Here is a 13,862-nt window from a genome sequence, read left to right as displayed (position 1 = left end):
CAGGTAGCGTGATGACAGCCTTCCAGACAAAACTGTGGTCACAGCTTTTCATCTAGACAACCGTAATGCCACTGCAAAACTTGATGTTGCTTTCTGTGGCAAAAAGATTGCTTCCCAAATACCTACGCGTAACACTTGACTGTATGCTCTCCTTCCGACGCCATCTGGAACAAACAAAGGAGAAACTAAAGCCAAGGATCAATCTTCTAAGAAAACTCGCTGCAACCAGTTGGAGAGCTGGAGCATGCACCTTGAGGACCTCAGCAATAGCCCTGGTGTATTCTGTTGCTGAATATTGCTCTCCTGTGTGGTCAGAAAGTGCCCACACAAAGCTAGTTGACACTCAACTAAATAGCGCCATGCGAGTGATAACAAGAACTTTAAAGCGCACTGCCATAGAATGGTTACCGACACTGGCAAACATTGCTCCACCGAGCATTCGTGGACAGAAGCAGGAATACAGACTATATCAAAGTATCAACCGCAGCAGCCAACCTCTCCCCATCCAAGTTGAATGGCAGCAAGGAGACGTTCCAAACAAACATCTTGTGTCAGATCCCACCACTGAGCAGAAAGGCTTCGATCTTCTCCGGAGACTGTGGTGTGTCCTAAACTGGCTTAGGACTGGTCAGGGCAGGTGCGATTATCTACTGCATAAGTGGAATCTGTTGCCATCTCCATTTTGTGACTGTGGCAGTCCGCAAACTATGCACCACATTGTTGCAGAATGCTCAACACGAAAACTCACTGGCTCATTGGAGGATATCCACAATCTAACCAGTGACGCCTCTTCACTGGCTGGAGAGCTTGGTCGTCCAACTTTGACGAAGAAATATAGTATTCAACACGACATTCGAAGGAAGACAAACACTTTTTAGGTAAGAACAGCCTGTGGGATTGCGATGATCTTGTCCAGGCAATCCCTAGAGGGAAACAGACCGCTTCCAGTCACTGTCAGAGGACATGTTTTGAGCCTCACATGGTGGGCAACGTAAGTGTACGCTGTCATGTGCCCAGGTGCTGACGGAAATCCACACGGATTCCAGCCACTGGACTTGTATCTGCCATTATACACCCGATGAGGTGCCAGTGGAGGTTCTGAAGGGATGGAGGATGGGTACTGGCACAGCTCACAGGACGGGCATTGGGTTCCACCTCACACTCTAAACAAGAGTCCTCCTGAGGTGATTCTGGGGGGATCAGCACCCTTCACTTTCATCGGTCCAAGACCCAGTGCCTGATTGGGGACAACCTCATAGTTGACAGAAGGCCAGTTTGTCTCTGGCTGGTCCTGAGGGTCCCATACCAGACTCAATAATCCATGGGATGGAATCAATTGTGCTCCCAGGGGACCAGGGATGGTCAAGTGACCCAGGGCAAGTCACACTTTACTGCTCTCCCCTAGTTTGTCCTTGCTTGGCATGTGTGAGCACCCTCTCAGACTGCTGTAGTTTATACTTACTCCTTAGTGTCAGAGATAGAGAATAGTGCTGAGAAATGCCCAGTGCTGGATGGGGGCTTTGCACTGAAGCTGAAGCAAATGGTGCCAAATCCAATCGGCTTCACTCCAGTACTGGCCCAAGTGCAGCCTCCATTAAGGAAGCCCTCAGCCTCACCTCCCTGTCTTTCTTCGTAGGAGGCTTACTGTCCTGACAAATGTGACAGCGCTGACATTCACCAGCCCTTCCCAAGCATGTTAGATGATGAATGTGGGCTGCTCCCCAGCAAGGCTTGCTACAGGAGGCACCAGGGTTAGAGTCCGGGCACTGAAGCTTGGGTGAAGGAACTCCAGGAAACGCCTCTATGCTAAGGGCAGGGACTATCTACCATAATAGCATTTATTGACATGACTGCTGGACTAAGACAGACAACCCACCTGAAGAGAAACCCTGAAAAGCACCTTGCTGAAGCAAGAGGAGTTGTTCCAGCAACCATCACTGGTGATAAGATGGAGCAGAGTGTGGAGCCAGCAGTGCCCCCTCTCCCGGCACACAGAGGCACCAAAGCCTGCCCAGTGGGTACCGTTCAGGGAAACATCTGCAATGACGATGCACACAGTGTGCACACACCTAACGTTCAATGGACATTAGAAACACCTCAAGAAGAATACATGTTTTCTGGCCTACATATCAAGGGTCGCTTCCCAAGCATTACCAAAGACCGGTGTCTTTTTTGGGTAAGCAGTGCATTCTTGCACTACATTATAATTTAAAAAATCATTGTTTTAAAAATAATCTCCCAGGTCTATATCTACAGAATCATTCTAAGCCTGTCATCGCTTTGTTCAAGGGGAAAGGGCTTTCAACCCAACCTGACCATGTCATGGCAGTTTCAAAATTTCCACCAACTAATAGACCTGGAGCTAGAAGGGCAGTGAGACCCCTCTGTCACGGCCCCGTCACAGAGGGTGACAGCATTTAAATTATGATTCTGTAGATTTTTACAAATCTGATGAAACCTCCCTGGCCTTGCTATCACTAAATTAAGAACATGAGACTGGACCAGACCAAAGGTCCATCTCGCCCAGTGTCTTGTCTTACAACAGTAGCCAATACCAGATGCCCCAGACGGAATGAATAGAACCGGGGAATCATCAAGTATCTCTCCCATCGCACATTCCCAACTTCATACAGAGCCTAGGGTCACCATCTCTGCCATCAGGGCTAATAGCCATTGCTGCACACTAATCTCCAGGAATTTATCTTTCACAACCCCCTGTGGCCGGGTCTCCCGGGCAGCAGGGTGGCATAATGGTTAGGACCCAGAGTTAGCTGATGGCCAAAGGGCATAGGCCCCTGTTGCTAGGGCCCCGGAATTCCACCCTCTTATCTGAGTCTAGTTCTTAAGTTTTGGGCGTGGCTCCAAGAGTCCAAGTTCCCCCTCCTCAGTAAGGGCTCCTCGTAGGTTCTCCCCCTTTGCACTAGGGGGAAGGGTTGGAGGCTTACGTGCTCCTGTGGCTGACCCAGTAGAAGGCTCTGGCTCAGGTCCTGCAGAGAGCAGAACCAGCTCCTGTCTCTTCACTAGTCAGCACCTAACTGAGCCATGGCTCCTTCCTTTTATACCCCCTCCAGGCCTGGCATTAGCTGCAGGTAAAACAGGGTGCAGCTAGTTGCGCAAAAAGGCTTTGTTTAGCTACAACACTGCCATGCCCTCCTCTCACTCCCTTACACCCCCACCCCCTTAGTCAGCTCTTTTCCAAGCTTAAAAATTCAGTCTTATTAATCTCTCCTCATATGGCAAACCTGTCCATGGCATGAGATTTTACTACATTTTATTCCCAGGCTCTGAGGGAAGATTTGTTTATTGCAACTAACTCTCACCTCTGTTACTCATCCATCACCATTCACCCAGCCAGCACCTTACTCACTCTTACATTAAACTCACTTGTAATGGGATAAAGTATATTTCTGCCTCACTTCAGTTGTTGCCTCCAAGCTCAATAATACCAGACTTCTAGCTACTACAATGAAGCAGCTCCCAAAGCTGTGCTGACCTGTACTGAAAGTATAGGTCCCCTCGTTAGTGAGGAAGAAGAACAATTAACTGAGTAAACTTAAAAAACAACAATTGATAACGGAGTAATTATCAATGGTTTGCTGTCAAATTGGGAGGGTGTATCTAATGGGGTCAGTCTTGGATCTGGTACTATTCAGTAGTTACAATAATGACTTGGATAACAGGTGGAGCACATACTTATAAAATGAGCAGATGACACAAAGCTGGGAGGATAGCAAGGAGGACAGGTTTAAAATTCAAAACGCTCTTGACAAAATTGGACTGAATTCAGCAGGATGAAAAGAAACGAAGACAAGTGCAAAGTACTTGACTTAGGAAGACAAAGAAAGAAAAGGGAGTTATACAACTGGGAGTAACTGGCTCGCTGATAGCACTACTGAAAAGGATTTGGGGGCCCGAGGGGACAGGCCACACATTGAATACGAGTTAGCAATGTGATGTAGCTGCAGAAAAGGCTGATTAATTCTGCAGGGTATTAATGAGAGTGGTGCACGTAAGGCAAGAAGACAGCTCTCCTTCTCTACTCAGCACTATGGAGGCCCCAGCTGGAGCACTGTGCCTAGTTCTGGGCACCACAATTTAAGAGAAATGTGGACAAACTGAAGAAAGTCTAGAGGAGAGCAACAATCATGATAAAAGGCTACAAAGCCTGACCTGTGGGGACAGGTTAAATACTGACACTGGGTATGTTTAGTCTTGAGAAAAGAAAACTGAGGGGTAAACTGATACCATCTTTCAATATGTTAAGGGTCAATATGAAGAGGCTGGCAATCAATTGTTCTCCAGGCCCACTGAGGTATGACAAGTAACAGGCTTAACTGGCAGCAAGGACAGTTTAAGTTAGCTAGTAAGACAATGTTTCTACCTATAACAGGGCTGGGGAAACCTTTTTTGAGTCAGCGCTGTGGACCCACAGAAAAATCCATCTAGGGCTGCACACAGGTGAGAAGCAGCAAAAAAAAAAAAAAAAAAAAAAAAAAAAATTCCTCACTGACATGGCCCCGACTGAGAAGGAGAAAGACCCTCCTCACATTCCTCTCGCACACCAGAGCTTGGGGGGGGGGGGGGGGGGCAACCTAGCAGTTTTTGTGTGCTCCAGCCCAATGGCGGGGCAGCAGGAGGGCTGGAGCACCAGCACAGGTTCCCCAATGTGGGTGGGTGGGAGGGGCCGTAAGCCTTGGGGGCTGGATCCAGGCAAGTCTGAGGTTCCCCATGCATGACCTGTAGGGTAGTGAAGCTCTGGAATAGGCTTCCAAGGCAGGCTCCCCATCATTGCAGCTTTTACAAATAAGTTTGACCAACAGCCATTAGGGATGATCTAGGCTGACCTGGTCCCACCAAAATCTAGGGCACTGGACGTGAATTCCTGAGATCCCTTCCACACCTCCATTTTTCGGATTCTATGCCCCATCCCAGGGGTGGAAACCGCAGGCCTGGACGCGGCGTCCAGCTTGCTTAGAGGTGGGCCCCCGAAACTCAGCCTCCCCCCCCAGCATTGGAGAGCCTACACTGGCTCCAGCCCTCCCCCGTCGCTTCTCACTTGTGTACAGCCCCCGACTGATTTTTCTGTGGCTCAGCAGCCCCAACCCAAAAATGGTTCCCCCCCCGCCCTACACTGTGCCCCCTCTCCACAAGATGCTATGGAGACAGCACAGAAATGCAGTTGTGGGGTCTGTAGGAGCCACGTGAGAGAGGTTTGAACTGAGATGTTACCTGATAGGCAAAGGTGTGTCCAGAAAGTCCATGTCCTCCTCCAGGTACTTCCACAGCGACGTGACCAGACCTCTCCACCCAGCTCGCACCCGTGAGGCAGACGATACTGCAGGGAATCAGAGAACCATGTTGTGGCAGGGGACACCTTTTGGAGTGCAATGCAGAGCAGTGAGAGGTGGGGTCTCTGCTTGCTCTGTACCCCGAGTGCCTTCACCTGCTCTGCTGCTAAAGCTACTGGCCAGCACCCACGCATGCACTGCTAATGTGCTGAGCAGTGCGGCAGCCTGCCTGTTTACTACAGACACATGCTAATCTCCATCAGCCTAGAGTACCACTCACCAACCGACATCAACACACACCCCGTTCTCAATTTCACCCAAACCACGGCCCTGAAATGTGCAGTCCTTTGCTGGACTAAGGTTTGTGGGTCCCTTAAAGAGATACAAGCATAGCAGCTTGTTGCCTTCACTTGAGTTAACAATCACGCCAATTAAAAAAAGCTGGATTGGTTTAGATGAAAAACAAAGGAGACAGGTTTAAAATGAGGGAAAATACAAGGGATAAGGACAAATAGTTACACACAAATGAAAGTACGAAACACTTGTGCAGTCCCCTTACTAAAGAACCCTCTGACTTTTCCTGGGAAGATCCTTTGTGCTGCAATCCAGTCCTAGACAGCCACCCTATGAGCGAAGAGGGTGACATTTCATATCCAGCACTTGCTCTCCTTCGCATACATTCCCAACATTGATTGCAGTGTCCCAACCAAGCACTTGTCTCAGTGCTCCACAAAATGTCCATAACTCACTGAGCAGCTGGGACATAGAATTTGACTCCCAATCTGATAAAATCTCCCTCTGCTAAAAATAGTGAAATCGGCTTTGTCAGAGAGTTAGTCTCTGTTAGTTACAGCAGCTCCTTCAGAAAAACTCACAGCTCCTATTTTTTATCCAGTGGGTAGGATGTGACATAGGGTCCACAGTGTCCATTTCTACCCTATAAAATAATTTCTGCATCCCAGGCAAGAGGTGCACAAGGACTTTGAGTCCTGCAGGCTTTTTTCTTTTTTGAGTCACAGAATCTACAATAGTCTCCCACGTAGGTCTGTGTCCCTGGCCAGTAAAAGTTCTTCTTTAACCTATCGTAGGCTCTCAGTGCCATCAAGTGACCAGCAAAAGTGCAGGAGAGGTTCTGGAGGCGCTGACTCTCCACAGGGCTGGGCAGACACAACTAATTGCTTGTAAGGGTCCCCAGGATTCATGTCCTAGTTCACATTGCCCCTCATTGGGGTCTCCTATAGCAGTGTTTCTCCATCTTTTTATAAAGTAAAGTACCCCCAGGCCCCCTCTCTAACCAAATGCACCCACCCCTCCTCCAGAGCCAGGCACTTCCAGCCCCCCCAAATCCAATGCCCTTCCCCCTCCCGCAGAGCCAGACACCCCCAGCTCTAACCCAATGCTATTGGAGTGCCCCCTGGTAGCTCCAGGAATGCAGTGTACCAATGATGGCAAGGCTATGCTGATGCTAATAGAATTACCCGGTATTGTCCCACAGATCTTGAGAAAGATCTTGTGGATGACTGGTTGTAGCGGGGTACATGCACCGCCACAGCGCCACCAGCCATCGGTGCTGGGAATTAGCTCAGACGGCAGGTGGCGGGATCCTTTTCGGGACACTGCCCTCCGGCAGTGCCCACAACAGCCTCTACGCTTCCCCCCTTCCGGGGGCTGGTGGGTTGTAGGTCGGTAGGCCTTCGGGAGGCGGTTCTTCCGCCTCTGATGCAGTGGGCGGCCGGTCCGCCCCACTGTGCTACCGTGCCTTAAAATAGTCTAAGTCAGTGAGTCTATAACCGGCCTTGCTTCAGGTCGGGGTGAGAGGCAATAGTTCGCGTGCCCGGTCTTGCTTCAGGTCCGGGCCGCAGGGGAAGAAGTTCACCATATACGCAAGTCTATCAGCTCACAGTTCTGGGCAGGGCAATAGTTCTAGTCCTGCCCCTTTAAAAGATCCAGCCTGACATCCGGCCAGCACCAAAGCACCGTAGGTAAGTCTGGGCCCTCGAGCAGGGCGGGGCGACAAATACAGTCCATAGGCCCAGGCCCTCGAGCAGGGCGGGGCGACAAATACAGTCCATAGGCCCAGGCCCTCGAGCAGGGCGGGGCGACAAATACAGTCCATAGGCCCAGGCCCTCGAGCAGGGCGGGGCGACAAATACAGTCCATAGGCCCAGGCCCTCGAGCAGGGCGGGGCGACAAATACAGTCCATAGGCCCAGGCCCTCGAGCAGGGCGGGGCGACAAATACAGTCCATAGGCCCAGGCCCTCGAGCAGGGCGGGGCGACAAATACAGTCCATAGGCCCAGGCCCTCGAGCAGGGCGGGGCGACAAATACAGTCCATAGGCCCAGGCCCTCGAGCAGGGCGGGGCGACAAATACAGTCCATAGGCCCAGGCCCTCGAGCAGGGCGGGGCGACAAATACAGTCCATAGGCCCAGGCCCTCGAGCAGGGCGGGGCGACAAATACAGTCCATAGGCCCAGGCCCTCGAGCAGGGCGGGGCGACAAATACAGTCCATAGGCCCAGGCCCTCGAGCAGGGCGAGGTGGCAAACACATTAAGCAGAGCCCGGGACCCTGATGCAGGGCGGGGTGATAAATACAATAAGCTGAGCCCGGGCCCTGGTGCAAGGTGTGGCCGCAAACAAACACACCGGTTTGTAGAAGCTCCTAGTTCAGGAGCTGGGCAGGTAGCGCACCTGCAGCAGTGGCGAGGGGGAGACTGCCACCCAGTCAATAGGTGGCAGGGGGGCGCAGGCCCACCCACTCCACTGCTCCCCGGCCCAGGGGCCCTGGACGCAGCAGTGCAGCTGCTACTGGCTCAGCAGGGGCTCCAGCCCGCAACGTGCTGGCCTAGGGCTGCTCTCAGCCCATGCTACCCCCTAGGCCACTCCTCGTCTCCCCCTTTGCAAGTACCTGTACCTCCGACAGGTCAGTCAGGGAGTCGAGGGCGGTGTCGTCCCAGCAGGGTCCGGGCGACCAAATCCAGGCTTCAGTGGGTTGGAGCTCTGCAGCGTCCAGCGTGGGTACAGTGGAGGCACAGAGAATGGGACGCGGGGAACAAGAGGGGCAGAGGGGTTGGGGTCTAGGGGCAGTGCAGGGACTGGGCAGCACAGAGCTGGGGGGGCAGGAATCGGGAGAGCAGGGTGTAAGGGCGGCGCAGAGCCAAAGAGTCGCAGGGAAGAGGGAGAACAGGGGGTTTGGGGTGCAGGGGAGGCGTGGGGAACGGGCGGCGTGGAGACAAAGGGGGGCTGGGGCCGTGGCAGGACTGGAGCCGGCGGGGCGGGCCCTGGCTGTGCCGCGCGCCACAGCCAGCTCCCAAGGACATGTGGCCAGAGCCAAGCTGCCGCGGCCCTTTACAGTCAGCAGGGCCAGGTCACGCCGGCGTCCTGGCATCCCGCCCCGCCTCCTCACGCCGGAGCTGCACGCAGGCAGCCCGGTGGGAAGAATCACCACACTTCCCTCTTCCCAGTGGCGCTGTGCTCCTCTGCCGGCCGGATGATCGGATGGGGCGCGCCGCCTGTAGTGCGGGCTTTGGCCAGTCCGTCACAACAGCCCACCGGGCCAGTCCGCCCCTGCACTTGCCAGCTGGAATAATCTACTCGCCATGGGCGAGCGCATTTGTCGAGCCCTGGTCATTACTGCATAGGTAAGTCCCTCTTCTTCCAGTGATGTCCCCATGGGTGCTCCACTGTTGGTGACTGTGTGGCTGTATTCAAAAGCACATGGAAGGCGGCCCTTGGAATCATGACTTGATCACAGTCAATAGCACTGCAGAGGCCACAGAAGAATCCTTAGCTGGACTCAGAGATAGGCTAATGCTTCAGAAAGGTATCACTGGTGGACCATGTAACCATTCAGCAAACGTCTCTGAGGGGGACCCCCTGAAGGAAAGCCAAGGAGCTCTCGCAGAGTGTGCTACAGGTGCTTCCAGAAGTGGTTTAGTCCGTATGGCGTAGCACTTCATTATGCAGGAAACTACAAGGCTGGAAATGTGTTGCAATGAGAGAGGTTCCCCTTTGGAGTGTTCCACCACCACGATTAGCAGTTGCTCCAATTTGCAAAAAGGTCAGGTTCTGTCTATATAGAAAGCAAGTGCTCTGCGCACGTCAAGGGATCGAAGCACAGCCTCACGCCGAGCTGAGTGTGGCTTAGGGTGGAAGGAGGGGAGGATGACGGGTTCATTTAGGAGGAACAAGCTTTAGGGATGGTGTAGACGGAGCTTGGTCCTGCCTTGAGGGCGGGGGGCTGGACTCGATGACCTCTCGAGGTCCCTTCCAGTCCTAGGATTCTATGAGAGGTGTGGGCGCAATATGACGCTGTATTTATTAAACGTGGCATACGGTGGTATTGCCATTAAGGCCACCAACAATGAGCCATGCTGTTAGGTGAAGGGCATCGTAATCTGGTCAGGTCTGTGCTCCCCTAGAGAGGCCCCTGCGCCAGCTGTCCTGGATTACCTCTTGGGGCTCAGGCTTCAGGGCCTGCCTCCTTCCTCTGTCCGAGTGTACCTGGCAGCCGTCTCAGCTTTCCACTTCACTTCGGGGGGTAGGACCATTTTCTCGGACCCCCATGGTGCACTGGTTTCTTAAGGGCTTGGACAGGGTCTACCCTCAGGTGCACGAGCCCTTGCCCTCTTGGGAACTAAATCTGGCTCTCAAGGCTTATGCCCTCCCCTCTCCCCTTCTGAGCCGTTGGCTACGTGTTCCCTTCTGCACCTTTCCTGGAAGCTGTCCTTCCTGGTGGTCGTTACTCTGGTCAGATGAGTGTCAGAGCTCAGGTCCCTAGTGGTGGAACTCCCATGTGCAGTCTTTTTAAGGGTAAGGTCTGGCTGCGCCCCCGCCTGCCTTTTGGCCCACGGTGGTTTCTTACGTCCATGTTCACCAGGATATTTTTCTCCGTTTTTTACCCTAAGCCTCATAGCTCCAGGACAGAACAGGCTTTTCACACCCTTGAGCTTAGATGTGCTTTAGCCTTTTATTTAGAGAGGCCCAAGCCCTTCTGTGAGTCCCTGCAATTGTTTATCTCTATAGCGGACAGGATGAAGGGCCAGCCAGTGTCGGCCCAGCGTATTTCATCCTGGATCACAGATTGTATCAAAGTGCGCTACGAGCTAGTGCGGGTTCCAGCCCCACCCGTTACGGTGCATTCCACGAGAGCTCAGGTGTCTTCCTGAGAAGAAGCTTGAATGTTTGTCTGGTTATTAGTATCATACGGAGTGTATCTGCAGCAGATGGACCTTTTATCAGGCAATCATCCAGGTAAGGAAAGATAATAATGGCTTGTCAGCGCACGTAGGCCACAACCACGGCAAGTGTTTTTGAGAACACACTGGGTGCAGAGAAGAGGCCGAAAGGCAGCACCCGGTACTGATAGTGGTCTGATCCCACCAGGAAGCAGAGGATTTATCTGTGCGCAGGATGTGTAGTAATATGAAAATAGGCATCTTGCAGGTCTAGGGCTGCAAACCAGTTTCCTTTCTCTAACAATGGGATTACGGACGGTCACTATTTTGTATCGTTGTTTTCAACAGTATCAATTCAATCTGCGGAGGTCTAGAATAGGCCTCCAACCTCCCATCTTCTTTGCTGGGAGAAAATAGCGGGAGTAAAAGCCTCTGCCTCTGAACTCCTCGGTACCATCTCTACTGCTCTGATGGTGAGGAGGTGATAGACCGCCTCTTAGAACAAGTCTCCATGAGACGGATCCCTGAAGAGGAACAGGGAAGGTGGAGAGGCAGGAGGTAATGTTGTAAATGGGATAGTGTATCCTGATGTTACAATTTTGAGGACCCAATGGTCTGATATAATGGCGGACCAGGGCCTGTGGAGCAAATCTTCCAAAGCAGGTTCCCCCTTAGATGAAACAAGCAAGCCTTACCTTGTCTGATGGTTCCTGACTGCTCCGGAAGAGGGCAAAACTATTCTAGCTGCCCAAGGACCTGGCCTTGCTGGTACATGAGTTTGAGTGGCTTTTCTAAAAAGGGGTATCAGGGTGCCAATGCCTCCAGCTAGGGAGCACAGCCGTCCTGATACTCCCCACCAGCGGCCCTCCAGGTTTTATTGGATCCCTCTACAGGACAGCTTTCCTGTGGACTGGAGAGCCTGAGGCTAAGCCAGCCCTAATTATAAGATGAACCCCATCTGCAGTGAAGCAGGGATTCCAATATAAAGAGCAGCAGGAAGCTGCTGGGAAGCATGCAGTAGAGCGAATAGGTGAGTGCCAGAGGCAGGAAGCCTGGTGGTAAAACTGGGGAAGCTGGTGGAAGGAGCAGCTATAAGGTGCAAGTGTGGCTGCTACAGAGCCCTAGCCAGACAAAGCCTGCGAGTGGGAGCTCAATGAAGGGAAGAGGAACTAAAAACTCGGCTTGCTTTGGACTTCTGAGTTCTGTCCTTGTGACAGACTCTGTAACCGGCCTCAGGAGAGCTGGGGAAATTAAAACACTGAACGTAAAGGGTCACTGAAGGCTGGGTGAGCCCTTCAGGAGCCCAGATGAAGGAGAAATACGAGGTGGGATGCACAAGAAGCAATGGCAGGGGAGCCACCATGCTACAGTCCCCAGTCTGAGTCTGAGGCCTCTTAGCAAGACACCACTACCTGCTGCATAGACTCATCTGTTCACTCCTAAGCAGCAAGTCCTCTTCCTGCTGCGAGCCCTTGGACTGGTGCTGAAACAACGGCTGACAGCAGTGTCCCCACAGCCACTTTCCAAAGGACCTCACTCGACTCCCGCGGTGAGGGAGCTGATGACGCGGGACAGGAGCAATGCAGCTGTAAAAGTCCTTGTCACTATCAGAGGTTCATGATCCGAATGCTCGTGGTCCCATCTACATATTTTGTCAGTCTGTGAAGTGCTACCAGACTATTGGTTGTTTTTTAAGTTTATAAAGGTTCATCAGACATTCTGCTTTGCTCTTTGCTCTACCTCCCATTCCGTTCTTCCCGCTCCACTGCCCATGTGCCTACTCCTATGCCCTCCTCCTGTGTTTGCTGCCATCCCTTTGGTTTCTTTCTCCTGGCTCCCTGCCTTGTGCTGCCAATCAGCCCTGTGCCCCTGCCACATTCTTACAGCCCCTTCCTGGACCCCTAGACATATTGTCTGACAACCCGACTCGCTCATGGACATTCCTATCCCATTTCTGGCTCCAGCCTCTCAAGACAGATGTTGTTTCCCTGCCTCCTCCTTCTTTAAAGATGTCTCTAGAAGTGTTTAGATTCTAGTTTGTGGCAAAGAGCCTTGACCCAAGGACCAGGAGCCAGTATCATGTGCTGTGCAACCCTTTGCTGGCCACCAGCAAGTCATCTGGGGCCCACCAGGGCTCACTAGAGAACAATTTGGCTATCTCTGGCTGATAAGATTTTGCCATCTAAAAGCTGCCTCAATTTCACCCTGGTTTTGCTGGTCATTATTTGGAGGTTGTGAGCTGGAATAAGGCTCACGGTGTCCCCTTCATCAACACTATTCCCATATTAAGCTACCTGTTGGCTGTGGCATAGGAGACAAGTTTCAGTTTTGAAACTTGTACAAGCAACACCCTTTTCTATCATGTGGTTACCTTGCAAGTGAGCTTGAGGTCACATGGCTCAGTTACTGCAATTGCATGTAGCAGGCACAGCACTCCTCTTGCAATGACAGATTGTTCAGAATGGGCAGCATGATCTGCTCGCTGGTTTGAGCACGTGACCAAACTTAAACCTCCTCAGAGGTCTTTTATCTCTGATGCCTGTAAAGTGATGGATTAACCTTGGGCTTACAGGTCTTCAAAGCCCTTAGAAGTAGGCCCTGGCTGCACCTCAGAAGATTTCTTGAAAACTCATCCAGTCAGGCTGTACCCTGGCACCCTCTTCCATAAGGAATCCCAGTGCCTCATAGAATCCTAGGGCTGGAAGAGACCTAAGGAGATCATCGAGTCCAGCCCCCTGCCCAAAGGCAGTTCATCTCAGCTCGTCAGGCGATGAAGGGCTTTGCTACAGACAAGCTCACTTCCCATTCACACCGGTCTTAGCTTCTCTGCCTCCTAAAATTCAGCTGATGCCAAGAAAGGCATTTTGCCTTTTATTGAATATTTCCCTCTAATCCCCTCCTGTTTTTCACAGGGTTTTTTTTTCTAACCTGATATATTTATCAAGATTGTATCACATTCGTTGTTTTTGTTGGGAATGAAGAATGCTAGTGGCTAGGCTCTTGAAAATTAAACTTAGCTTCCGTTCAAATTCAATGCCCGAGTGGTAAGAAGGTGGGAAAAATTGCTGCACGTGAGCGTCACTGCCCTTGGGAAGGGGCAAAAGGCAGCTCAGTGCTCAGGGCAAAAGGTTTCGATTCCAGTTACAGTGGCTAGAGCAGGGGTGGGAAATCACCCCATTCTGATGTGAGTTGCCCAGTGGGAAACCTGATGTTTCATTCCCTGGGGGAATTTCACAATACTCTACCTGCTGGAGATTTCATATTCTTGAGCATCTACAGCACAAGGAATTCCTGCAACCGTAACAGTTTCTGCAATGTCTTGATGTTTCTGGCCAAGGTTTGAGCCAGCAATAGTGAGTCTAGTGCCACCTTCAACTGGTCCAGAGAGGGGATAAAC

General features: G+C 51.9%; 1 protein-coding gene across 2 annotated transcripts in view; it reads right to left on the bottom strand.

Moving 5' to 3' along the window:
- PLXNB1 (plexin B1) overlaps positions 1 to 13,862 on the bottom strand; it is a 206,191-nt gene that overhangs the window by 60,901 nt on the left and 131,428 nt on the right. For both annotated transcript variants that reach the window (XM_089781349.1, XM_089781350.1), the window contains exons 18-19: positions 13,711 to 13,862; positions 5,230 to 5,335 (exon numbers count right to left, since the gene is read on the bottom strand). In XM_089781349.1, the coding sequence (XP_089637475.1) occupies positions 5,230 to 5,335; positions 13,711 to 13,862 (258 nt within the window). The remainder of the gene's footprint in view (positions 1 to 5,229; positions 5,336 to 13,710) is intronic.

The sequence above is a fragment of the Pelodiscus sinensis genome, chromosome 11 (genome assembly GCF_052426305.1).
Source record: "Pelodiscus sinensis isolate ZL-2025 chromosome 11, ASM5242630v1, whole genome shotgun sequence".
In the NCBI taxonomy this organism is placed as follows: domain Eukaryota; kingdom Metazoa; phylum Chordata; order Testudines; family Trionychidae; genus Pelodiscus; species Pelodiscus sinensis.
Note: the sequence above shows the minus strand (reverse complement) of the source record. Positions and strands in the feature narration are given on the sequence as shown.